At 42.9% G+C, this 26,533-nt stretch overlaps 2 protein-coding genes across 2 annotated transcripts in view; both read right to left on the bottom strand.

Moving 5' to 3' along the window:
• Positions 1-118: 118 nt before the first annotated feature.
• Positions 119-1,509, bottom strand: LOC311486134 (serine/threonine-protein kinase pim-2-like; the record flags this gene model as incomplete). Its single annotated transcript, XM_084541896.1, has 4 exons — positions 1,322-1,509; positions 1,019-1,205; positions 727-900; positions 119-213 (listed from the first exon to the last, which is right to left on the bottom strand). Exons 1-4 carry the CDS (start codon positions 1,496-1,498, stop codon positions 119-121), a joined length of 633 nt encoding a protein of 210 aa, XP_084398022.1. The 5' UTR covers positions 1,499-1,509.
• Positions 1,510-5,342: 3,833 nt separating this feature from the next.
• The window catches only part of LOC311485648 (semaphorin-4B-like), a 45,816-nt gene continuing 24,625 nt past the window's right edge, over positions 5,343-26,533 (bottom strand). Inside the window, exons 3-15 of the mRNA XM_084541207.1 lie at positions 23,986-24,146; positions 23,762-23,824; positions 23,189-23,287; positions 21,258-21,369; positions 20,691-20,807; positions 19,985-20,142; positions 14,673-14,854; positions 13,898-14,048; positions 13,280-13,490; positions 13,055-13,170; positions 12,058-12,215; positions 11,249-11,340; positions 5,343-10,518 (exon numbers count right to left, since the gene is read on the bottom strand). Coding sequence (XP_084397333.1) covers positions 9,746-10,518; positions 11,249-11,340; positions 12,058-12,215; positions 13,055-13,170; positions 13,280-13,490; positions 13,898-14,048; positions 14,673-14,854; positions 19,985-20,142; positions 20,691-20,807; positions 21,258-21,369; positions 23,189-23,287; positions 23,762-23,824; positions 23,986-24,146 — 2,393 coding nt within the window. The 3' untranslated portion in view covers positions 5,343-9,745. The remainder of the gene's footprint in view (positions 10,519-11,248; positions 11,341-12,057; positions 12,216-13,054; positions 13,171-13,279; positions 13,491-13,897; positions 14,049-14,672; positions 14,855-19,984; positions 20,143-20,690; positions 20,808-21,257; positions 21,370-23,188; positions 23,288-23,761; positions 23,825-23,985; positions 24,147-26,533) is intronic.

Raw genomic sequence — 26,533 nt, forward strand, 5'->3', positions numbered from 1 at the left:
GAGTTGCAGGGGGAATACGGCTTTTGAATGTGGGAATGTAAGGTGCAAATAAAGGGGCAGGATTGTGGGGAGTGTGGTGTAGGAGTCAGGAACCATGCTCCCCACAATGGTCTTACGCTTATTCTGTGAGCCAGGGATGATGCTTCAGGTCTTCCAAGGTGACACGATGGTTTGGGTCTACCACCAGACATTGTCCTAAAAAATCCTTGCATTCTGGAAAGTAAGAGGTTTAGGGTTTGGGCAGAGAAGCAGAGAGCAGCAGAGAATAAGGGTTAATTTAGTGGTGATTTTGGAGTCACAGAAATATCCTGCCTTTTCTCTCCATTCCATTTCTGTTCTGTTTAAAACAATATTTTTTCTGTCTTACTATAATTTTACCCTCAGTATCCACAGACTCCAATGACAACAGTTTATTATGGGAATACCTCTGTGGCAGAAAGCAGTCCCATTTAGAACTGTTGACAGTGATGTCTCTCGATTATTTAGAGTATGTTGAAGTCTAAAATCGAATCTTTTATATATTTATTTAAATGACCCTTTTAAAAATTATGGATAAGCAAGAAAGTCTCTTGGAATTAATGAATATTAACCATATCTTGCAGGTGTTAACTAACTTAAGTAAATTTCTTCTGTCTAAAATGACCTGAAAACAACATGTTATGTAGACATGATGCCTCAGCATCTTCTTCATCCTATATGCCAAGCCTGTGTATGTGTATATCTTACTTGTGGATAGTATGGGGTTGATGCTAATCTCCCCTACAAGATACTTGGTTGTATTGAATGAATGTTGGCGAGCCAGCAGTTCAAACAGCAGTGCTCCCAGGTGCCACACTGTTGTGGGTCTGGCCAAGTATTCTCCTTCCTCAAACCACTCTGGAGGGGCTAAGGAGATGGTACCTACAGTACAAAGACAAAATGGGACAGACAAAGCAAGTCAGTAAGATAGAAGGGCTGTTAAAGCCTTGCTTAAAGATGAAATCTGTATTTTTCAAAGAAGCAGAACATAATATCTTACCGCTGTAACAATAATAAGGTTCCATCTCTTCAAGGGTGCCACATCCAAAATCAGTTACCCGGACCCGTGGGACTTGAGATCCAGGAGGATCACGGTCAAGGATGATGTTTTCTAACTTGATGTCTCTGTGAAAAACTCCCTTCGAGTGCATATCAACGGCAGCATCTGTCATCTGCTTCATGATAACCTGCATTAGAAGAGAGTGGCACAGGTGAGTTAACTGCTGCCATACAGTGTGACCATATATGACCAGCGTCACCATATGAGAAAGATACAACTAATTTAACATTACAGCTTCAGTACCTTGGCTTCATCTTCTGTCAGGCGGCCTCCTTTTTCAGTTCGGTAATCAAAGAGATCAGAGGAGTGGCGTGGTTTTTCCATAACCAGGATAAGGTGGTCTTCCAGATCAAAACAGTCAAAAAGGGTGATAACTGCAGATTTCCCAGATGATTTAGGTCCACCTGCTGCTTTAACCATGAAGTACACTTCATGGATGACTTTGTACCTCTTTCCATTCCAAATCTGAAGGAAAGAAAGCAGACAAAAAATATGAAAAACTACATACCAGTCTGTACATGTGAACGAAATGCTTCAATAATATTGTCTTGCACTGGCTTAGCAATAGCAATAGCCAATGAACACATCTAACATCTATTTCAAATGTATTCACTTACTTTCTGTGAGGACTTGACAAAACCTTGGGGAATATATTTAATCGCGACCTGCAAGACAGAAACACAAGCATGTTACTTTCTATCCTTTTGAAAAAAAGATGTGAAATGTGAAACGTGTGCATGTATGGAGGAGAGAGAGAATGTGAGAGTAAGACTTACTGGTAGCAGGTCTATTATTCTGTGGCCTTCATAAACAGATCCAAAACCACCTTCTCCAAGCATGCCGAGCTGTACATATTTAGCTTGAAATTCAGCTGCACACAAACACATAGACAGGGATGTATTAGTGTCAAGTTTGGGATACATTTAGATTGTACAATACCATATCCAACCCTTGGTCCGTCCTAATATCACTTTGAACATAAACGTCTACATACACTAGCTTTGTCCAAATGAAACTAAATCCACCCACCAGTGCACTGATTAACACATCGATAAATGACAATGATATGTGGATGTTGTTAACTTTAGACAGATGCACGTGACTATCTCCAGTTTCTAGTATTTGTGCAAAATTAAGCTTCTGGTTGTAGCTTCATATTTATGGTATATCAGGACATGGGAAAGAAGAATATGCCTAGAAATGTGGGACTAGTTGTTGAAGCTAATTGATCAACTTACCTTGGCTGGTTTTCACGGGGAAGTACCCATCGTATGTTTCCTCCTTAACAGAAGATGAAGAGGTGCCGCTAATCACAACAGGGTTGGGGCCCTCGATTGTCCTTTGGGATACGCTACCCCGATTACCACTTTCCTTCATGCTAGCATCCTCCAACGGTTTGCCAGTACCCTCTAACGGATCGCTGCAGGGATTACCACTCCTACTATCATCTCTAATCTTTTTTCGTGGGCTTTCTAAATCACCCTCAGATTTTCGCTTTCTTCCCTTCACGCTAGCACCCTCTAATGGTATGCTAGCACCCTCTAACAGATCGCTACCCGGAATACCACTTTTACTATCATCTATAATCTTTTTTCGTGGGTAACCTACATCAACTCCAGCTTTCTGATTTATTCCCTTCACGCTAGCACCCTCTAACGGTTTGCTACTACCCTCTAACGGATTGCTACGCGGATTACCACTCTTACTATCATCCCTAAGCTTTATTCGTGGGTAACCTACATCAACTCCAGCTTTCTGATTTCTTTCCTTCATGCTAGCACCCTCTAACGGATCGCTGCAGGGATTACCACTCCTACTTTCATCTCTAATCTTTTTTCGTGGGCTTTCTAAATCACCCTCAGATTTTCGCTTTCTTCCCTTCACGCTAGCACCTTCTAACGGTTTGCTAGTACCCTCTAACGGATCGCTACCCGGATTACCACTCTTACTATCATCCCTAATCTTTTTTCGTGGGTTACATACATCAGCTCCAGCTTTCTGATTTCTTTCCTTCATGCTAGCACACACTAACGGATCGCTGCGGGGATTACCACTCTTACTATCATCCTTAATCTTTTTTCGTGGGCTATCTAAATCACCCTCAGATTTTCGCTTTCTTCCCTTCACACTAGCACCCTCTAACGTTTTGCTACACGGATAACAAGTCTTACTATTATCCCTAATCATTGTTCGTGTGCTTTCTTTATCAGCCACAGCTTTTCGCTTACTTCCTTTCACACTAGTACCCTTTAATGTTACGCTGTAGAGATTACAACTCTTACTATCACTATCACACCTCTTCTTTTTCTTGGGGGACTCTTCATCCTGACTGGCTTTCATTTTGTTTGTCCACTCTTTAGCATCATCTTGCACAGAGTCACACCTACCTTGATGTTTCCCAGAGCCCTGAGACTTACCAGACCTAATCTCTTAGTTAGAGGCCATCGCATTCGAAAGATTGAATTAAATCCAGAAAAATGTGTCGAAAACGAGCAAATACTTCTAAGTTTGTGTAGCTGTTCTGAAATTAACTGACTAGCCTATACCGATAACGCGCTAATAGCTGTGTATCCGCCTGCCTGTGTGGCTGTTCATAGGTTAACTAATCCAGTGTCATCATATTCCATATGTTGACATCATCGGGTCAAACAATGGAAGAGAATTTAGAATGTGGAAGTTACCTTTAATGTTGCCTAGCAACGAGGGCTGCTAAGATTCTGGACAAGGGCAGCAAAAGGTCAACTGCAGACGGCTGTTGTGTCTGACACGCTTAGATCGGACAAGGTTATCGAGAAAAGATAAAAACACACAGAAAGAGATTATAAGTGATATATACACCGATCTGCCATAACAATATGACCACCAGCCTAATGTTGTGTAGGCCCCACTTTTGCATTCAAAACATCCCTGACCTATGGAGACATGGGCTCCATTTACCAGTAGATCCTTTAAGTATTGCAGTTTACAAAGTGGGGCCTCCATGTATCGGACTTTGTCCAGCACATCCTACAGATGCTTGATTAGATTGTAATCTTGGGATTTTGGAGCTCATGTCAACACGTTGAACTCAACACCGTTTTGCTTTGTGGCAGAGCATTATCTGTCTGAGCGAGGGAATACTGTTTCCATGAAAGGGTGCAGCACTTCTTAGGTAGGAGGTGCATGTCAAAGTAACATCCACATGAATGGCAAGGTCTCTCAGTGGAACATCACCCAAAGTATCACACTGATTCTGCAGGCTTGCCTTTTTCCCATAGTGCATCCCCACACCCGGCCAACCACAAGATGTAAAAGAAAAGGTCATTCATCATACTAGCACAACCAGGATTAACCTTTTCTGCACGTTGAGCTACTGTACCTCAACTGTTGGATCAGACCTCAAGGGCCAGCCTTCTCCCCTCACTAGCATCAGTGAGACTTGACTGACTCTGACTTGACCAATTTGTCCAAATACATCCCTTTCACTGACGGGTGCAATAACAATACAATATCAGTAATATTCACTTCACCTCATAATGGTATGGTTGATCAGTGTATATCAATTATTATCTATTGAAGTGGACATTTTAATCCAGTATTCAAGTCACATTTTTCTCATCTTCAGACAAATATAAAGTCATTTCAACATCAAGGGTAGCTGTCATTTTATATAGTTTCAGTAATGATACTTTTACTGACTCAAGAATGAAACAAAGTCTGGTTTGAGAATGGTAAAGAGGAGATCTAGAGGTGATTCCAGGTCATTATCTCGAGTATGTAATTGGATATTCATTCATTCATCTTCTGTACCCACTTATTCCTGTGAAGGGTCGCGGGGTCTGCTGGAGCCTATCCCAGCTGTCATCGGGCGAGAGGCGGGGGTACACCCTGGACAGGTCGCCAGTCTATCGCAGGGCTAACACCGAGGTGGTTAGCACTGATGCCTCACAGGGAGAACATGCAAACTCCACACAGAAAGGCCCAGTCGGCCCATGGATTCGAAACTGGGACCTTCTCGCTGTGAGGCATCAGCGCTAACCACCTCGCCACTGTGCCGCCTGTAATTGGATATAAAGAATAGAATAGAGAAACATTCAACCCTGTTCTAATATATTTGATTTTTGTGTGTATCTCATACTGAAGCTACTTCAAATTAAATATAAAAAAGAATAAAGGTGTGTTGAGTAAAACAAAATACTGGCTAATGTTTTTAATAATAATTTTATGTCTGTGAAGCCAGAAAGATAATCTAATCTAATACCTAAATCAATATATGAAACAGTAATTTCCCCTGATCTTAACAGCATGTTGTACCACCATTAGGATAAAGTGCAACCAAACACTTCTGATAACTGGAGATCAGTCTCTGATGTGGCTGGGGTGGAATTTTGTCCCACTCTTTTCTGCTTTAGGGCTGCCACATTGGTGAATCCGTGACCACAAGTCCATAGCATCTCACAGTGATTCAGGTCAGGACATAGATTTTAAGAACAATCCATAGGATAAAGCTGAACTGAACCACGCGTGCATGTGTCAAAACATGTATTTTATTCATTTATCTTAAAAAAATTAAAATAAAGTGCTTTTTATGTACAATATAATAAAAACAACAGTCACAATCTCAATGATACAAAAAATACAGTTCACAATGTTATTTGTACACAACAACTAAAAAAAAAAAAAGAAATCATGCAGGCAAGACCACATTTGTCTAATAATTATTCAGTCAACTAAGCTTATGGTGTTGTCGAGTATGCCGAGGCAGAGCTGTCGCTGTGTCTCACGGTTGAGCCGATACAGAGGATTTGGAGCTGTGCTTGCATCGTACTGCAGTACTACATCATGCAGCACAGATGGTCCATTACTTACTACTGTACTGTGTCATTGTTATGACAGTTGTTATGACAAAAGAGATGTTGCAATGGATTGCCTACTTAAGCCATTTTAGGAAAATAGACTGCTGTAGATGTTCTACAAATATATACTTGGCTACATTCATATCCAGTACAGTATGTTGCATTACAGAGTAGCTGCTCAAAATGACATTTACCATGCCACTATGGTTTGCTTCTCATCAAAAAAGCACGTCATGTCACGACACTGTAATTATTAATTGGTAAGGCAAAACTGTAACATCAAATTTTCTTTATGACTTTGAGAAGTAATATTATTATTATTATATATGTATATATATATACTGTTATATATTGAATTTGAGAAGCAGTTTTCCATGAGTTCAGTTTCACTTTTTACATTAGCAAAGACCGCAGAATGGTACAAGATTTTGAGCAGCTCCCAGTCTTGTTTGCAGGCAAAGTTAATGGTAACTTGGGTGAATCTGTAAATCTACCATGGACCCGTGTCGTGATGTGGAGTTAAGCATACCCGGCGAGGGCTACAATCGCGTCATTCACCATGTTTCTGTTGGTTAGCTCACTGCTGGGTGGTGTACAATGTGGCACATGGCTAAAGGCAGAATTTGATATCTAAAGGCATTTTATGCTGTGAGTTTACCCACCAAGCACCTCAAAGCAGGTTAGCGAGACGTTCTGTTGTTTAAAAAAAAAAAAAAAAAAGCAGGTGTGAGGATCAATGCACTCCACCAAAAATTTGATTTACTTTGGTTATCAATAAGTTGCTTAGGTTATAAAAAAAGAGGAAGAAGCTAGACTGCTTTAGTCCAAAGGTAACAAAACCTTTTTAAAAGCGACTGTCAAGTTTACAACAGAAAACCTTTATCGTTTTTACGGAGGAATTATGATCCAATGGGGCCTTCAAACGGGGTCATGGTTTCAGGATAAGTCCTGGATACTCTCTTAGTATTTAGTTATAGTTTTTTTTTTATGGAATTATTATGTTTGAGGTTGATATTACCAAAGGCTTCACCGGTCATTAGCTGCTAAACTGTTAGCCTGGGTGGCTTCTACAAGTTGCCTAGCAGCGGGTGTTCTCACAACTAGAGGTCGATGTTACCACTTCAGCGCCGAGCACATACGCTACTAACCATGTCATAACCATAAGCTCAAATGTTCCATTTGAAGGCAGCAAAATTCTCAATAATATTGGTTGATAAGCAACCTCAAGGCGCCAACAGGAGTTACTGTGCAGATTACCTTTGGACAAAGCCAGACAAGCGGTTTCACTTTGCTTCCAGTCTTAATGCTAAGCTAAGCCATCCAACTGCTGATCATAGCTTCATATTTAGCATACAGACATGAAAGTGTTATCAAGCTTACAGGTCATAGAAGCCTGCGTCTTTCTATGCCAAACTGTCACTTCAAATCGGTGTGGCACAAAAAAATTAAAAAAATAATATTTCTCCTGCTTTGACGTGCTTGATAAAAAACAGCCCAGGTGCTGAATTAACAGCACAACGAAATGGATGCTGAAGTAGGCAGTAAAGCACTATGGGAAAAAAAAAATAATATCAGCAGTGTTCACTCTAGTTTCAAGACTATCTCTACAACACATCTTGCACAAGGTCCCTTAAAAACACACAATATTAAACACAGGTACTCTATATACACAACAAAACTTAAAAAGGAAACACTGACCACTGTTGCGCGGTATGCTGTGCAGTTACTTTGTCAACTTGTAGCAGTTACATAGCATTTCATCATCTGCTCAGTGTTAGAAATAGCAAAATGTTGATCTGTACGATACTGGAATACGTATATTATACTGTAGGCTTACTCAATCAATACAGTGAACTTGGTGATGTATTCTAAGACATGTGGTGCCATGTTGTCCCTATGGCAAACGTTTGTCATTCACTTCAACACTATCGGCTTTCTGCGTCTTTGGAAAATTCTGCTTGTTAAGTCTCAAAAGTCGAAGCAACGTGGGCGCAAGAGTGTTCGCAATGGCTGCACTGGTCCCTGTAATGACTGATTTCCGAAAATCGTTTTCCTTAGCAGCTACACATTCTGTCTCAGTAGTTGCATTTCTTAGAACATGCGCCAACTTTACTGAAATGTGCAAACCTGTAAATATTCAACACCCTGATTACTTGTGCTTTCACATTAACGTGACGTTGACCTCTGACTGGTGAATGCCGTGGATGTAAGACATGTAACCTGGTGGGGGCGGGGGGCGTTCTGCGTATCTGTCTCACTACATTGTGCAGCTGCAGTCTGGGTGAGAGACCACTGAATATCTCCACTACAGCGACATTAGTTGTTCTGCGACTCTTTCATCAGCACTTAAACTAACCAAAAGGTTTGTATTGTCAGCGCCTGTCACACTCCATTGTCTCTGAGCAGTTTCACCTGTATGCCTCAGTAAGGAGCAATAAACACTGGAATATTGTCTCACCTGACAACCACATGGCAAGTGATCTCCAAGTCATGTCCTTTGGCCCCAGTTCAAATTGTACACGAAGGTAAATTATTTTGCTCAACACAGTTTGTAAAAGTTTGTTTGCTTTGAACTAACAGTCTTAGAGAAGTTCGCAACCTTGCGTTCACATTTGTTTATTATTAGTGCCACAATACGTTTTGTAAAACCCAACCCTGGGTCCATCACCATGTGCTCTTTGACAGTGATCAATGCTAACACAAAGCATGAGATGGGAGTGGTCATGACAGAATGGCACTATTGCATTTAGATCAGACAATCAAGTTATCTTTGTTATTTGGCACAGTGCACGTGATGATCTCGGTGCTGCCCTGAACATGGTAGAGGTGTGGATGTCCCCGCTTTCGTTGCCTTGCCTTTCTGCGTTTGTTATGTCAGGTTTTCCCACTTCGCCTCAGAAAAACGGGGCGTCTGCGTCTCAGTCCATTTGTTAACCCTTTCCAACAAGTCTGTCTCAAATGGGCAGAAATGCTCGGAAATTGTCCACGGTGCAATTTTGTGTGTGTGAAACAGACCTTCTTCCAAGAACGTACATTCAGGAGGTAAACGTCAGTATTTAGGCATTTTTCATCATGCTGCAGTCCTTTTCATTGTGGCTCCAATGTTTCCAACTATTCTCCAGCTCTGCCTCTTCTTTCATCACATTTATCCTCATGCAGTCATGAAATTTATTCACAAGAAGGGGACAAATGTGCTTCTGACTTTCTCCCAGAATATGTGAATCATAAGGGATATGTATTACATGTATTATATTCTCCTAAACCTGAACTCTTCGTCACCGTGTAGCTGTGGCTTGTGCATAATAGCTGCAGTGTGGCGGTCACTTTCTGCAGGTAATGTGCAAGTTTACTCTTGTCAGGGCTGGGTAAAATATCAACACAGAATATCTGTTGTTATGATGGGATGGGCATCTAGACAATGTACTGCTGGGAGAAATATTGATACTGGAGCAGGGTTTTCTGGTTATTGTTTTATTGTTATTCTTTTGCCCAGCCCTGTGCTCACACATTTGGTGTTAGTGGCCACGAGGATGACTCAGATAAAGACTGTGTTATAATTATTCTTAGCATCCGCCATGATTCGTGAGCCTGGCTAAAACCAGAGTGTTGTGCTGCTTTCGCTTCCTGACTTACACAGTAAACCGGACCAACCTCTGGCTTCGGAGTGGAAATGGTTAAACAAAATGACCTCCGCACTGATCACAGGACTAGGATGGCTAAAATAAAAGATGTGCTGTGATGAAGGAGGATGTCAGGGTCTCCTCTCCTTTGCATGGTGGCCTGTATCCCTCATGGAGATGCAGGGTGTCATTGTTTAGCGAATGCTGCGCTCTCAAACGATAGAGTCTTTGATCTCCGAGCCTAGCCTCACTCTGGGCCGAGGGCAGGTCGGCGAGTATTCCACATGGCTCTCCTTTAGGTTTAGCGGCCGCTTGTCGGACGACTCAGAGAAGCTCTTGCTGTTGTCTGGTGATGACTCGTGTGTGGGCGTGCTGCAGATGTAGTTGTCATTTAACGTCTGGTAGCCCTTGTGATCAGAAGTAGAAACAGGGATGGTGTTGCCATTGAGGGGTAAGCTCTCGGTGGGCTTTCCCACTATCCTTGGCTTCTTCTGCTGCATGTTCGTGCACTCGCCCTGCTTCAGCATGGATTTCATATGATCGCGGTTCCTGTAGATCACGAATAAGGAGAACACGATGAGTGAGAAAGCCAGCAGAGCGCACACCACGATCAGTTCATTCCAGTACGTCTTGGTGTGGACCTGCTCAGAACGGGACTCGCCAGGCAGGATGATGGTCTCCTCCCGTGTAATGTGGGGTGTGCGTGAGTGGCCAATCAGAGTTGTGCTCTCTTGGCGGGGCTCTGCCTTCACGCAGTAGTTAGCCAACAGCTGGCGGAAGCCCTCTTCTTCTGACCAGCACTCGTAGGTCTCCATCCTGTCGGACTGAGCCACCACTACCAAGTTTCCCTCCGGGGTGGCGTAGAGGAACTGGCTGGCGCTATCACTGTAACGCCACCTCCTCTGTGCCAGGTTGGACCGCCGCTTACAGGGCAGGACTCTAAATGTGTTGGCTGGGATTGTGATGAGCTGGCAATGTGAGCCTCCTGTAAAAAATAAGAAGAAAGTTCCTTCAAACACTGAAAGATCCCTTTGGAGGAATATTTTACTGCATCAGGACCTTGGGAGAAGTTCCAAATCTGAGAGATTTAGTTTCTTGCAGAGAGTTAGATGAGAAGATCAGTCAATCACATACTATGTGTATCCATTTCATACAAAAATCTGAGCCAGGAGAGTTTAGCTTAGCTTATCATAAAGACTGTAAACGGTGAAACCGTTGTGTCCTAAGGAAACAAAAGGCACATCTAAATCTCACAAAGTAAAATAAATTAAATTTGCTTACTTGTTTATACTGACATAGAAGTTATTTTTATGTTAATGCCAAGCAAACTGTCTTCCAGCTACAATTTACCATTTAATGGACATATGTTATATTAAACTTCTCATCCAATGTAATTCTTGAAAGCAAACAAAAATATGTGGAAACATCTCATGGATGATTATGTTCCTAGGCGATTTATTTTAAGTTAATTTAAGTGCAGCTATTGTAAATGTACTTGCAACATCACTGCACATCATACAAATTTAAGACGACAACACCTTGTGTAACATAATATAATAGGAGTATGAGTAACCTGTTTACTGACTTGTTACCTGGCTTTGTTTTTGGATCTAACAACATGTTTCTTCTGCTCTAAGTGCATGCTGTGCGTGGTGTCCGTGAGGCCACAAAAAACACTCAAATTAGAGACCGCTGCACGGAAAGAACACACTCACGAGAAGCTGCTGGCCTGGCAGATCTGGGGCTGGGAGAAGTCTTGTTACAAATCGCTGATGTGTCAGCCTCCTCCACGTCCTGCTGCCAGTGGCTGAGACAGAACATACCAGACCAAAGAGAACAACAGGGTGACGGTTAGCAGCTGTAATGAGAGGCACCTTATATGGATGCTCTGCAGTCTTTCATTTAAAACCTACGAGTACAGCTTCATCAGTATGACTATGAGACCAGTCTACTTTGAAAAGCAAGCACATAACTATGACCAAACCACACAGCCAAAACACACGAAGTGGTTTTGTGCATTTCTCCTCTTGAATTTATGTAATGCACATTGTAAAAGCATTCAATATTTAGCTAAGGTTTATTGCCAGTGTTGCTACTCTTCTGTCCATTACTTGCAAAATGTGTTTGGCCATGCAGATTTTTACAGGGGGATAATCTGTTCCTAACAGTGCCAATGAAGACTGACTAACTTAATGCCACAAAACGTTTGTGTGTGATTTCTAGACTAGGCAACAGGATGAATCTTGCCAATGTAGCTTTTAATCACCCAAGACTATGGCGTTCACATTCGGGGATGCTAATGAAAAGAGTTTCATACAATTTTATGTTCCCCCCCAGAATAATTCCCTGAAATGTTTCTTCTAGTGCTAAACAAATTCTGTTTGTTCAGCTCTTTGATTCACGAGGAAATATAGCCAAACTGACTGTCAGCTAAGTCTCATGAACAAATTAGTTTCGAATCAAGGGTTTCAAACTTTGTCATGGCGTATTCCAAACTACTGAGATACTAGTTAGCATCTCTCACCTGTCAGGCGGAGCCATCCTGACGTCCCGACACAGCCGCCCGGTCCAGGCGCAGTAGGGGTCCCTGGACAACACGCACTCCCCACAGCTCAGGTAGTTGGAGCAGTTGGCCACAGGAACCTCCACCAGGCCCGAGTACGACGACACGAACAACAAACCCTGCAGAGAAGAAAAACACGTGTGAGTGTCATGCACAAGGTGAATCCAGGGCAGAACAGGCCGTCTGCTTTTGGTTACAGATTTCAGATTTCAAAAGGGGAAACCATGCTAAAACAATTACTTAAGATAAACAGAAGAGTACAGCTCTGACCAGCTGTTTTCTTTCCCGAAGCCCAGAGGGTAATCCGAACATGTGTTTGAAGACGCATGCACAATTTGTGTGTTTGTGAGTATTTTGCTCTTTTATACTTTTCTCTTTTTTTGAACACTCTATTTCATATCTACAAGTGTGTAACATCACACGGATGCACAGAGTAAAGCCTTGTTCCCAAATATACAGACTATTCTTAGAACAGCATATCTGCCAGTATCCATCATGTGGCTCCTGCCTTAGTCTTTCATATCCCTATTTGGAGCTAAGAATAAACTCACAAAACCATCTCAGACTTTATTAGAATTACGTAATCTCTGATAAGATTGCAGTTTGGCTGCTTTGGCCCGCAGAGAGGCCATTATGTAATAAAGAGAGAAAAGGTAATGAAATTTAGCCCCGGGTAAAAAGCCAGTGAGGATCGTAAACTCTGTTCCTCGCGGTGCTATAACTTACAGGGAAACTCAATGGAATGGCCCCTGCAGAAAGAAATCCAGTTTGTGCTGTGGTGAAGCTGGCTCTTCCACATTTTTATTAGTTTAAAATGAATGACAAAACATTAAATAGAAACTGATGCAAAACAGTATGACAAATAACCATTACAGGACTATTAAACTGCAACAAACACCTTTTAATTTGTTTCTGTATTAAATATTATTAACGACGTGATGATAGAGTTGTGATTTACCCTCTGAGGATCGAGTTCGATGTGCTGCACGGGCTGAGGCTCCTTAAACAGAATCATCTCCTCTATGATGTGCATCTTATCATTGGCATTGATGGCCTTATGGAGCTTTCCATCATCTGGCAGAAACAGAGAACAAGTGGGAGTGAGTTATGTTGTCCGCAATGCAAATTCTTATGTAATTTGTGTAGCAGAAATGATCTGCTGTTGTTGTGTAGTAAGTAGCACCTGTTCCAATGAAGAGCACGTCGTAAGCCCTCTCCATGCCCTGGATCTTGTGCACAGCGATCTGTGTGTAGCGCACGCTGCGTTTGAGCAGCAGGGGGGAGCTGCGGATCACGCTGTCCATCAAGAAATGGTCCTTGACAAAGTTGAGTACTTTATCAGGCATGTGCAAGGACGACTGGATGCCCATTTGCCTGGCGTGGTTGGTCACGCACTGGTGGAAAGTAATTTAAAAATAAAAAATGAATCCCTGCTTCTTCAAATAGTACACATTAAATATAGACCAAATACGGTATTGACCTGTGTGCAGGACTACAACCCTGAGATCTAGAAACACAGACTCGGAATAGCTGGCGTGAAACTACTTTGTGAGCTGATACAGGAAGTTTTAATCAGTAATTTCAGATACTGTCTTTTAACAGACAAAGAAAATAAATGGAGAACATCTGCTTTAAGTCAAGCTCACCTGTTGAACAGGCCCAGAATAAACCTATAGGTAGGCTTATCGGAGTTTGTAACATAGCTTTTCTACATGTGACAACAAAGCGGATATTTGGGATAGTACAGGCTGTTGCACTGAATTGTGTGGTTTGTCACAGGATATTGTTTTTCTCAACTCACCGCCCCGGGCCGTGGTTCTGGTACAGGGTGGTTGTAGGTGTACCACTGCTGGGTCTCCCTGTTGACCTCTCGATACCGACCGCTGAAGGCTCTTTCCACCTGAGCCATGGTGAAGGCGCACACCGCTGAGCTGCCCGATGCACCTTTATACCTGTAAACAGACAGAGATACATGTTATTTTTCTGGATATTATCTGAATACATGAAGCTTAGGCGAAACCGTGGGATATCGCTCTATCTCTTCAATTTTCCCATTTTCATGTTTCTTCTTATTGAAATACTTGTAAAAATGATCTTCGACCCAATGCTGTAACCCATTCAACTGAAAGCTTTAGCTGTCTTAGAGAACGTCACCACATACTGTCCTTATTTTTGCCATTTGTACCCATTTTATTCAAGAAACTGGAGCAGCAGCTTCTTGACAGAGAACAGTTGCAGAGTGGGCGCTTGAATGATTTCCATATTAAAACCTTTATTTTGTTGATACATTAATTAGACACTGGGGTTGCATGAGCTCGCGTTAGTGTTTAAGCTCATTACAGCTGCTCTAAATTCAGAGGAGCCAAGTAAAAAGAGGCAACTCGCCAAATCTGAGTGCAGAACAGTCTCTAGGTGGGGTGTGTGAGCTGCGTTGATTCATGTGTTTGTGTTTTTAAACATCAGCTGTAACAGCAACATAAATCAAACACGTGTGATTTACGTTGCTGCCGACACACACACACACACACACACACGCACGCGTGCGGTCTGAACTATTCCCTGTATTCGCGTCTTACCACTGAGAAGTGAAGACTCCGTAGAAGACAGTGCTCTCCCAGCTGTCTCCCATGGGTTTGAGGACAAACATGTCCTGGATGATGTTGAAGGGGAAGCCGTCGTCGGGGAGGGAACACAGAAGTTGGGCTTTCAGGAAGGTGGTCCATTTCTTCTGCAGCACCCGCTCGCCTCCCTTATCACCCTGAGAAGACATTCAGTATGTTATAAAACGTTTGATAGGACAGGTTTTATGCTCCATTAATAACTTTGTGAGCGCTGGAAACTACACATGATGATGATGAACCAGCGATACACTAAGAGCAAGAGGAGGGAGCGGAGTGGGAAAATGTTGAAGTCAAAACAAAGGAGTGTCTCTGACAAGGAGGTGAGGCTGTAGCAGATGAGCATTGGTTGAAGCTGGAAGTTTGTCTTAACGATGACTAAAAATCTGTTCTCAGCTGGGGAGCTTGTGGCTGAGGCTGGAAGGGAGGATGTTGTGGCCTCTGAGTCAGCTCTGGAAACAGGTGTTGAGAAGGCTAGGCCTCTGACACAGGTTCGCTAGTAAAAAACAAAATCATTCTAATATAACAGTCCTGCACTAAATCCTCCTTCGTGGCTGCTATAATGTTCAGTTTATGTTGAAGCAGCATCAGAAAGGTGGTGATTCCGGTGTGCAATCGGTTTGCAGTGCTTTTAAACTGCCCTACCCTAGCACGCTGACCAAAATGGGGTCTATACAACACAATACAGTTCAACAGTTCTACAAACCACAGCATTCAAAATGAAAGGTGAATCAACAGCTCAAAAATCTTAAATCATAAAATTAAGTGTAGGGCCGTTATATCAGAATGTATTCATACATGGCTATTCACACATTTGCATTTAACATTTAAAATGTCTAAAATCATCCAGCATTTTAAAAACTGTAATAGCTCAACACATGATGCCTCCTACACATGAGGGTTCAAGTTTCTACTGGACCAAAGTCAGAAGATAAAAATGATGACCATACACGGAGTGAACACAGGGAAACCCTTCAGAGTATAAAATGTGAAACCACCTCCTTGTGTCAGACTTGATACGACATTCACCTGAAAAAATTCACCTGAAGTAACAAAAAGCTTTAAACACGCTGAAGTTTACCAGCTAGTAAATGACCTGCAGCACTTTGAAGCCCTTGTATTTTATCACAGCTGCAATCCCTCCCTTTTGCTTTAGAGGGTGCTGTTGAGGTCAAATTAGGGACGAGAGAAGTGGTTAATGTGACTACCCCCAGTTTTTTTTTTTTTAAGGAAATGAGCTGGACAAATACAGTAATCACAACCAGGACTCCGATGTCCTCATGTTTCCATGTGCTGAAGTCTTTTACTGCGGTGCTGCATATGTGTGATTCATTTATACTGAATTACAAAGGATATTTCAGCCATAAAATCTGGTAGAAAAAAAAAACCCTCTCCATATTAAAAATGCCATAGAGTAAAAGATCGGCTGCTCTTTGAAGGAGACGAGATGGTGAAATGGAAAACAAACAATGGTTAGATATTAATTACAGCTTTGAAACCGAGATCAGCGGTTCACGCCTCACTTCTGCTCCAACACACAGAGGAGGCATTCACTCTTCTTTCAAGCTGTCGCGAGGTATTCACATAAACAGTTATCAGACGGCTTTGCTAGGACTGGTAATTATCAAAGAGCTTGTAAACACACACCAAAAGAAACTCCTCCCAAGCTGGAAAACACAGGAGGAGGAGGAAGAGGAGCAAGAGCAGGACCAAAACAAGTGGCCTCGCCCAATCTCAAGGCAGCCTTCCTGCCTCGGATCCAAACTCTCCCATCAGCACGGCCTCGAAAACCCAGAACAACTCCTGCGCAACAGCACGGCCAGCGAATCACCCTTGAGGAGATAATAAAGTGCAAAACTGTAACTACCTCCGTTTCCTCCTCTGTGTGCCGTCACACACAAACAATCATCTTGCTCAACAGCGAGGTGAACCCTTGTGGGACTGTAGCAGGGCCCGGGAGCCAATTACCAGGCTGTGGTAGTAGCCTGCGCACATAATGAGGAGACCACATTCCTGCTCTCTCAGCTGTCCACGGCCGTTGTTGCTGTGCTCCACTGTGCAGCTTGTACTCGGGATCGCATCGACAACTTCCCTCTGATAGCTGCCCGCCATGAATATACGCGCTTCTTTCCCTGCGCTGCATTTGCCAGCTCTTTGTATATTTTATCGCACTTATGATTCTTTATCAACCTGAGGATTCGGGGAAACGTCGGCTAAGGCAAATGGTGCCACACAATGTTCATGATCTGCCTGCTTTTCACAGTCCTTCAGTGTGCACACCTGAATAAACAAAAGAAAGAGGGAGTGGACTAAGGGAGGGGGACAGATGGGAAGGAGGGGGAGAAAAAGCAACTTGGAAGCAGAATCACTTGGCAAACCAAAGTACAACAGTAGTATAAAAAAATAAATAAATAAATAAAAGAGACTTTTACGCTCTCATTTATCTTATCGGACAAGAAGCATGCCCTCTAAGTGTTGGCCAAGTAACTTGATTCAGATGTTAAATAAAACCACATACCAGCATATCTGGACTTGGCTTGGCACACTGAGAAAAAAAAGCAGTGAGTGCTTCCTGTCATTTCACAGAAGTGTGTTAGAGACTGCTACCAGGGAGGGGTCTTCATACCTTGGTTTGACCTAACCTGAGTTCAGCACTTTCTGCTCGCTACACACGTGAACACTACACAGGGCGTGTGTTCACGTGTGATAAACTAGTCTGAGAAGGAAAAAAAAAAAAAGAGGTGAATAATAATTTGTGAAGCAAGCCCGCGGCCATTCAGGAGCGCTTTTCTCCCAGACATTTTAAATTGGTTTGTAGTGTTAAGCCGGCTTTATTCTTGCTCTTGGATTGGTTTAAATCCGAGGTTTTCGAATTGTGAGGTGCTCTTCACCAGGGGGCTGAAGGAGGGTTGAAGGTGGGGCGCAAAGGGAGAAACTACGAGTGTGTCACGTCTCATGGATGCAATTAAGCTACTTAAAACTCTTAAGAAAACTAATATGGGTACAAAAATTACTACTTCTTATAGACATGGCTCACACATGTTTACACCGATCAGGCACAACATTATGACTACTGACAGAAGACGTAATTAACATTGACCAACTTGTGAAACTTTTGGACCCGTCATTCATGTGGATGTTACTTAGACATGTACCACCCAGACCAGGCACACCCACCCCATAGCAATGACACTGCTTGATGGCAGCAGCCATCCCCAGCAGGATGCAGCCTGACACAACTAAGAAGCATGTCTTTGGTCTGTGGGAAGACCAGAGCACTCGGAGAAACCCAATGCTGGTAGAGCGAAAAGTCCCAGCCTGTCGATGGATTTAAACCCAGAACCATCTTGCTGTGAGGCGACAGTGCTAACTAGTGTGTGCAAAAAACATTCAGAAATCAGTTTTCTTCAACAAATAATCCAGCAATAGTCCGCACATGGATATATTGCAAATACAAACCACTGATAGCTACTTTGAAAATTGCCAAGATGTAAACAAATGTATTTCACATACATTTATATTTTTATGCTATTTTAGTAGAGCAGACCATAACTTAATTGAATCCATGGCAACACTACAATCCTTCCTGTTTATTTAGTCTGAGCCGGATCAAACTGTGTCAGACTTTGAAAACCTCTGATCTAATGAGAAAAAATAAAGACTGATTTAAGCTTAAAACAGGCAACAACCAGCACCAACTCTCAAGTAAGAGCAATGTTTCCATGGTGATCTATAGGAATGCATGACGGCTCATTTTTCGTACCGCTGCCATCCTCTGTGAAACTCGTCCGTATGTTGCAGGAGGCAAATGTTTTATATGAGTGAGAGCCTGAATTGTCTGTCTTAACTTAACAAGACTTTGCAGAATCAGACAGCTTTGCGCAACAGATAATTGCAGATGTCTACTTGCATTTTCCCCATCAGCCAGATCTAAGCCACAGTCAATGTCTATCTGCATGAGACCAGCCTCAGATCTTGCTGCACCAGCTGCTCGCTCGCAACAAACTGATGGAGGCCAACGCACAAGGGCCTTTATGGAACGAGAGTGACATTTGCAAGACAATAATTTGCACAAAAATAACTCTACAAAAGCATTTCTTTTTAACAGAAGCTGGGCAGTAAGTGGAATTCTTGTGACTCATTGTTATTTGTTAATGTCACTTAAGCGTTTACCCAGTAAATCAGAGAATAAGCCACATGCAGCACCACTGTACTGCCGTGGAACAGCATCTGAAAAGACGTCAGCCAGGAATAAGAGAGCTGCAGCATTCCAGTGAAATAAAGGCGCTTTATAGAGCAGAGAAAGCCATTCTTCTGTCTCTATTGCACAGTTCATCTGCAGCAAGTTGCCACAGTCTGGGGGCCTTTCTGTCAATGATTTCCATATATAGAACCCAGGAGGTGCTCTGCCGACTGGGAGAGGTGTCGCAGCACCGAGTGCCAGAGCCTAGCAGGACTAAGTCATTAGGCTGTCACTTAAGATTACATGCTGTCCCCACGATTACGCACATTACTGCCTCCATGAACAAGAGGCATCAGTCAGGGAGGGATGCTGAGTGCATTTGTATCAGGCAGCTTCATAGCCTTTTAATTGATCAGATGACAGTTGAAAAGGGATAAAGTCAGTGGCTGATTATCCAGGTTGATTGACCAAACTAAACTCTTAAGGAAGAGGAGGAGGAGGAGGAGGGATGACGTAGGCTGTTTAAATGATCCGAGTGAAGTCTGCAGTACCTACTGTTTGCACGCTTTGCCCGCAACAAAAACAGGCCATACAGTAGAGTGGGGAGAAAAAAAAGAGCATTTCATATTGCTGCGAAGCACTCTTGAATACTAATAATGCCTGCAAAGCTCAAAGGGCTGGTGGAGAAAGGCAAGGAGCTGAAGGGATGGACGAGTGCAGCTGACATTGTGAGGGAGATGGAAGGAGAGGGGGATATGACATTGCAGAGGCAGTCAGAGAGGGAGGGAGGGAGGAGGAGGAGGAGGAGGCGATGATTCAGGCGAGGGGGAAAGCAAATCTTCTGAAAACATGTTTGTACAGTCAAATAGAGAAGGCATTAAGGCACCAGTGACAAATTTCTATTGCATCCACACAGACGATGATGTATAGTCAAATACAACTGAACGTGCTGTGACATGGGAGCGTCCCGTCTTGTTCTGAGGTAATTGTATCAGGCTTAAGGACAGGAAGTTTGAGCCCTGCTGCGCCTCTTTCTTTTCCGTGACCATCTTGTGTAATCACCTCATCCTAACCCAGCGTGCCTTACCTTACACACGCGAGCGATCCTCGACACAATGGTGTTGTCAAAGAAGTCGAATTCTTTTCCTGCCTCGCTGAAGAAGAAGTAAATCTTGTCGTCGTCGCCCACAGGGTTTCCTATTGGCTGACTCTCCTCGATGTAAGCCGACCCGACAAACACCGGGTCTGTCAAAAACAGGAGAACACAAAGCAAACATGTGGTCAGAGAGATGTGTTACACCTTCTACGCTACACACGGGAACTATTTTTTTTTTCTCCCAGCCCAATCATCACTTTTGTATCATCGTAAATTCGGAAATAATACGCCAGAGAACTGTGTCATAGGATCCTGCAAGGCTGGAGGAAACGGGATTTTCTGTATAACTATACTCAGATGTCTCATCAGGAGCACTCTGCATGAATTACATGGAGATCAAAAGACAAGAGAGGTCTTAATTGTGCGCAAAGTGCAGCCTACTCTGGCAGAAACAGTGGCAGCCGGCTGAGGCTGGTTTTGATGTGCATGTGCGGTGGCTGATAGGACCGAGCTCACGCAATCTACCAGGGTTTGTCTCTGCTCTCCGTCTGCATGCATTAGCCTGAATGCGCCCCGCTAATGATCGCTACTTTTCTGAGCTTATCTACTCTGCTCGGTGCATAATGGAAGATGTGTGGAAAGCTGGAAAAAAACAAACAAAAAAAAACACAGTTGGCTATTTAATGGGTAAATTTACCTTGCAGCCATTTTAAAGAGTTTTCTGTCTTCAGAGCAGTTCCCTGACCCAAACTCTTGTAGATGACTGGTTCATTCCCCTGGAAGTTACTGACAGTACCAGTATACAACTCACCATCTGGAAGAAAACAAAGGGAAAAAAACAAAGCCTGAACAAAACATAATGACAAAGACATTATGAGCTGGAGATGAAGTCAGCAATAAAGTCAAGTGTTATGCACCATAACAGAACAGTGTGTGAGGGATTAGACAAATCACTCCTCCCCCTCATATCCAGCTCAATTATTTACTAATTGCTTGTTCAAGAACACACACACACAGGGTGTGTTGATGTCCGGTTATTTATCATACAGTCTGATGCAGACAAACCACATTAGCGGGCACATCACGGCTCATTACTGAATCAAAGACGGAACTAACATCAAAGTGGCTTCACAAACAGCTGGACCTGTTTCCAGAGCCTTTCACAACAGGTGTGTGTGTGTGTGTGTGTGTGTGTGTGTGTGTGTGGGTGTGTGTGTGTGTGTGTGTGTGTGTGTGTGGATTAGAGCCGTGCATTGCTACATACCAACGATGATGGCAGTGGATTTGTACTCCGGATTAAAGGGACAGCGGCTGCGCCCGTCTTCCATCACGACCTCGCCCACTTCATCTCTTTCCATCGTGAACGTTGACGTGTTCTAGACACAGCAGACGCAAACAGCAAACGTCCCTCAGGCACAGTCCAATTAAATTCTACTTATAGTAAGAGAGTGAGCTAAAGTGAGCTCAGCAACCTCCAGCTCAGTCTCTCCAATACAACACACACAGTGCACTGACATTATGACTTGTATTCTGTGTTTTTTCTGTACTGAGAGAAGGAACCACACACTTCTCAACCCACTAGACTTGTTGATCTACAGACCCGAGATCAGCAGATGTTTGAGGATAATTATGATAACATTCAGTATTTTCATTGCTGCTGAAAAAAATCCCTGAAAAGACCATAAACAACAATGAATTAGTCCCTTTAACAAATAGTGTAGCCTAAGTCTGATGCACTTTCTTACCACTGAGCTGTAAAAAACCCATCTCAGCTTCATTACACACATTCAACACAAGTGATGAACTCTAATCTATGTCTATCTCAAATAAGGCAACCTGTTGCCATAAATGCTGCTAATGCTAATTTGTATCGAACGTTGTATTGATTCCTTGCTCAAAATAAGTCTCTAAAATGCATCTTAAACCCTACTTATGTCGCATTTTGACTATTTGACTATTGAATATTTTGCTACCATTTTCTAAAAGCTACAGCTTAATTAATATGCTAATTATTTTACACATTATTAAAGATTTATGCAAACAGAATGTCTCACACATAGCTGCAAACAGTTTCTGTCTTTTTATGGGATTTGTTGGGTATGAAATATACAGAGCATCAAAGTACTTTACAGAAAATCAAAGGCACTCGGAAACAGCAGATCTAATTTTTCAAATAAATTGTCTATTAATTCTTGATTTTTTTTTTAACTAACCATGTAATATATCCTTACTTCTTCACACCCTGAGGTAAACTATACTGGACGCTGTAATTGTTTCTTCCGTCCATACCGGCTGCTCTGAGCTCCCTTCTTCTTCCAAGTGATTGGGAAATAAATTCCCGGCTTCCAAAGTCCGAATAAAAAAAATATTATTCGTCAGTGGAGTTTGACAAATCAAGTGGATATCTTCCAGTAACAGTAATAACTTGTTTCCGTTTGCTAGTGATTAAATAAAACAGGACAGTGCGCTTGTGAAATCTCAGCTGCTTGTGAAATCTTCCCATGTCTTTGTTCATAATGAGATGTTGTTTTACTCGGAGCTTGTTTAAACTGGTGTCTTTCATTTGATTGTTAGTGTATCCTCTTGGCTTTAGTGTCCTGTTACATTGTCCGTAAAAATCCTCCATGACTGTGTTTTGAGAAGTGCTAGAAAAATAAAATATTTATGAGTGTTAATATTAATCGCGTGGCTTCTAGGACTGTGGACAAACAGGGCTCAGACTTGCATGGAATCTCAGTTCAGGACCTAACGTCCTGCCAAGTCATCTTCAGTCTGAGACGACCCGTGTTTTTCTTTCACTCTGACGTCAAACGGGAGAGTTTAATGCCCCCCTTTAAGAGCTGAGCTGTCGCCAAGCTCGATTGCCCCCCTATCACTAAAATCAATGTCATCCTGCTGCCGGTTACCATCACTCCAGATGTACTTCTCTGCTAGATAAACATATCTACCGCTTCCCTCTCTCCCTGGAAGCCACACAGTTTGTGTACCCCCCGTTGACTCGTCTGGCTAAAGTGCTTCAGCAGGATTTGGTTACGCTTGGATAACAACAGATCTGACGCCGACATGGAGGATAAAAAGAGCTGGATTTCTAAAGAGCATCAAAAAACACATCAAATTCAAACCTGTTCTAGTGAGAAGGGAGAGAAATTAGCTCTTGCAGGCAAACAACAGGTAGACTGAGAGGTCACTACTTACTATGTAGGCGCAGACTGGACTGAAGGCATAGGTGCCACACACATAGAGATGAGTGCTATTCAGCCGCAGAAGAATTTTGATGTAATTGAAGCAATCAGTCTGGATGGGAACAAATGAAGAGAGAGTCAGGTCCACACAGTCACAAGAAATTCTTAGAACTTGAACATCATTTCCTTGAGAGCCTCTTAAGTATCCGCCCAAAATAATCACAAGTAAATACTTCAGAAACAGTTCCAGTAGTAACTGTTAGAAAAATATTCCTCAAGCACTGTTGGGAAAACCTCCCAGCATCACACAGCAGTTTGCCTGGTGAGCTTTCTGTAATACACAGACCACAGTTGTACACTGCAGTACACAGATTACTGAGGCTTGTCGCCTAGGGATACAAGAGCTGGCATGACAACGAGGTATCAGACCGGCAGAATAGAAGAAAGTCAAATGCCCCGGCGGAGCCTGCACACTTGATGAATCTATTCGTAAGTGGTGTTTGTCGACGCAGGCGCCCATGCCCTTTTTATTGTCTTGCAACATTTTTTTGGTGTTCTGTTGGAGCTGCGAAGAAATGCCTCTCACCTCCAGGTTCTTCCCTTTGAAACTGCACTCCTCTCTTTTTCCAGCAGGAGTGCCCCACGTCAGCTGGACATTAGAGAAAGAAACCGAAGAATAAGTCATGTGAAATACAGGGGGACGGTGATGTTTCTGAACCATGCCCTGGACTAATTTTCAACATCTGTTCTGGCTATAAACCTGCATTTTGACTAGAACAGTTAATCTGTTTGGCTTTTTGTCGTACTCACGTTCTTCTGGAGCTTGGTCTTGCTGATGTCCGAGAGGCTCAAGGCAAACAGTGCCTCCCTGGCTCCGACGTACAGCATGTCGTCCTCCTGGCTGAGCAGCAGGGAGGTGTAATTGAAAACGCCGTCCACCGAGAATCTCTTGGCCGATCTCTCCTTTGCGTCTGGAAACAACACACGCGGCAGATTATTATCACAGGACAGAACCGAGGGGATCAGATCGGTACAGAACATCCTGTGATGCTCAAAGTACGGGGACACTCGTAAAATATGCTCAGTTTTAAATGCATGTGCTCGATGCTAAAACTTGCCACCGACCACCAGAAATGATCATAAAATGACCACCACTGCTTTCTGTAGGCGTTGGGAATCCAAAGCCCAAAGTAAGATCAGCAGGGATTTAAGGAAGCAATACCTCCTTAAATCACCGGAAATCTTGCTTTACTATTTTAAGCAATCCAAGAAAATAAGAGAATCTCTCAAGGCCTCACTGAGAGGCACAAATCAAGCAGGAAACAAGTGGAAACACTGTGGTGAGCTTCAGTAAAACTGATTTATGGTACAAAGTAGAAAACTCTCATCAAGTTTGTTCTGTCCTTTATCACAGCGGCAGTGGCAGGTACTGTAGCTTTCACAGGAACATGTCATACGTTCGCCAATGAGCCACTTTCCTGCGCTGGCCGACTCTTTCTTTGCTCTACTCTGGTGCTGGCAGCAGGGTGAAAGCCTCCTCTTCTCGACACTAATCTAAATCTCTTTCATTCTGCTGCCTCTTCAAATAGATCTCTTTAGTAGTGGGCCATAAGTCAAGCGAGTTACTTTTTCCTACATCGCTCCCTTTCCTGCGGCTCCTAATAGTTCTTGTGATGAAGTGCAGATTTGACGTACACATTGCTCCTTTCATAGCACATCCCCTAGCATCACAAACAGCTCCGTGTCCTGTATAGTGACATCGGGAGCTGCTTGTTACCGCTTTCTGCTGCGAGAGGGGCAATTTGAAAAGGAGGGGATTGATTTTTGGAGCAAGTTTCTTTGAAAGCAGCGACAGTCTTGACAAGTGGTCGCCTTACAGTTTTACTAAGCGTGTGATAAATGTCCCAAAAAGCCAACACAGGGCGCCAGAAGCTCTGTAAAACCGTTTGATAAACAACAGTGTATCTGTTCGCGTGAATGTTATCAACTTATATCTATTACAAAGACGTGGAATATGATATCTCATCCTCCGCAGCTTACATACTTCTTGCTCATTGCAGATTTTTGACCATCTTTGTAAATGTTTATCTCCAGCCTCCCGCTCCAAACATATTAAAACTCACTCCATGTCCCTCCCAAGCCAAAACACCGGGGGTCACGGACTCCATTTGCTTGTCCAAATAAGATTACTGGCTCGGATCCGCAGTTGTAAACACTAATATTTGCCGCAGTTAAACCGTTTACAGCCTCGTCCCCATGTTAAACCAGCTAACTGAATTCAAATTTAGACACTTGTGACAGTGAGGAAAAAAAAGACACCAGCAGCACGTTCATCGTCAACACTCCAGGTGGTGCGTTGGACCGTAATGCAAATGGAACCAGTAAAGAGCAATAAATGTTTACAACCCGTGACTTAAACTTTTCTATGTGCTCACAAACAAATGGTTCATCTAACACTCAAGGCACTTTGGCAGATGATCGTCCTCCCCTTATGGGAGTGAAAGCCAGCTGCACAAGCCACATCTTGTCCAAAATCAAATCTTAGGCCCTTCCACATCAACAGCGCTCGCTCTGTTTAAAACGCTGTGACATCTGGAGTCAATGAAGAGACAGGCCTGTCATTAAAATCAGGGGAGGGGATAGAACATTTGAAAAGAAACGACTTCCAATAGTCGTCCATAGGTCATTCAGGTCAGGAAAAATAAGTTTCCCTATGAAAAAGGAAACTGCGTACTGGAAAGAGCGGTTTTATCTAAAGGTAAATTGAGTCAGTTAAATTGTCCTTAAATGCTCATAAAAAAAGGGTATTCTCAGTCCCAGTGGACCCCGCAGTTGGCAGACAAAGGAGTGTCATCTCAAGTCTCAACAGGGGGACATATCATTGCCTGATAGTCATGTCTCCCCTGGGTCCTGGACATTCACTAGAACCGAAAAACAACCTTTCCTCAGCAAATTAAAAGTCTCTGACATAAATCACAGTGACAATGTCTTAGACAGACAAAGGAATAACGAGCAGGGGAGAGCAAACTCATGAAAGTTTTACTCAGAGAGCAGGCAGAGGATACTTAGCGGGGGGGTGGGGGTGGGGGGGTTGAGGTCAGGGTACTGAGAGGGAGTTGTGGTAACCAGGAAGATTGGATTGAGCCGTTGACCTATGAAGAAACATGCAGACTGGGGGGAAAAAAAATGTTATTTTCAAAGCACTCCAAGATGGATTTCTGATAAGAGCGGAAGGTCAAGAAGTTACAAGCTTCATGTCTGTGTCAAGCTGCAAACTGAATACCAGGCCTTTCTCTCTTTATTCCATCAACAGAGGTTGGTTCTTCTGGAGGATTTCTACGCTCTCTAGTTCAGCCGA

This window comes from Chelon labrosus (genome assembly GCF_963514085.1).
Source record: "Chelon labrosus genome assembly, chromosome: 3".
NCBI lineage: Eukaryota > Metazoa > Chordata > Actinopteri > Mugiliformes > Mugilidae > Chelon > Chelon labrosus.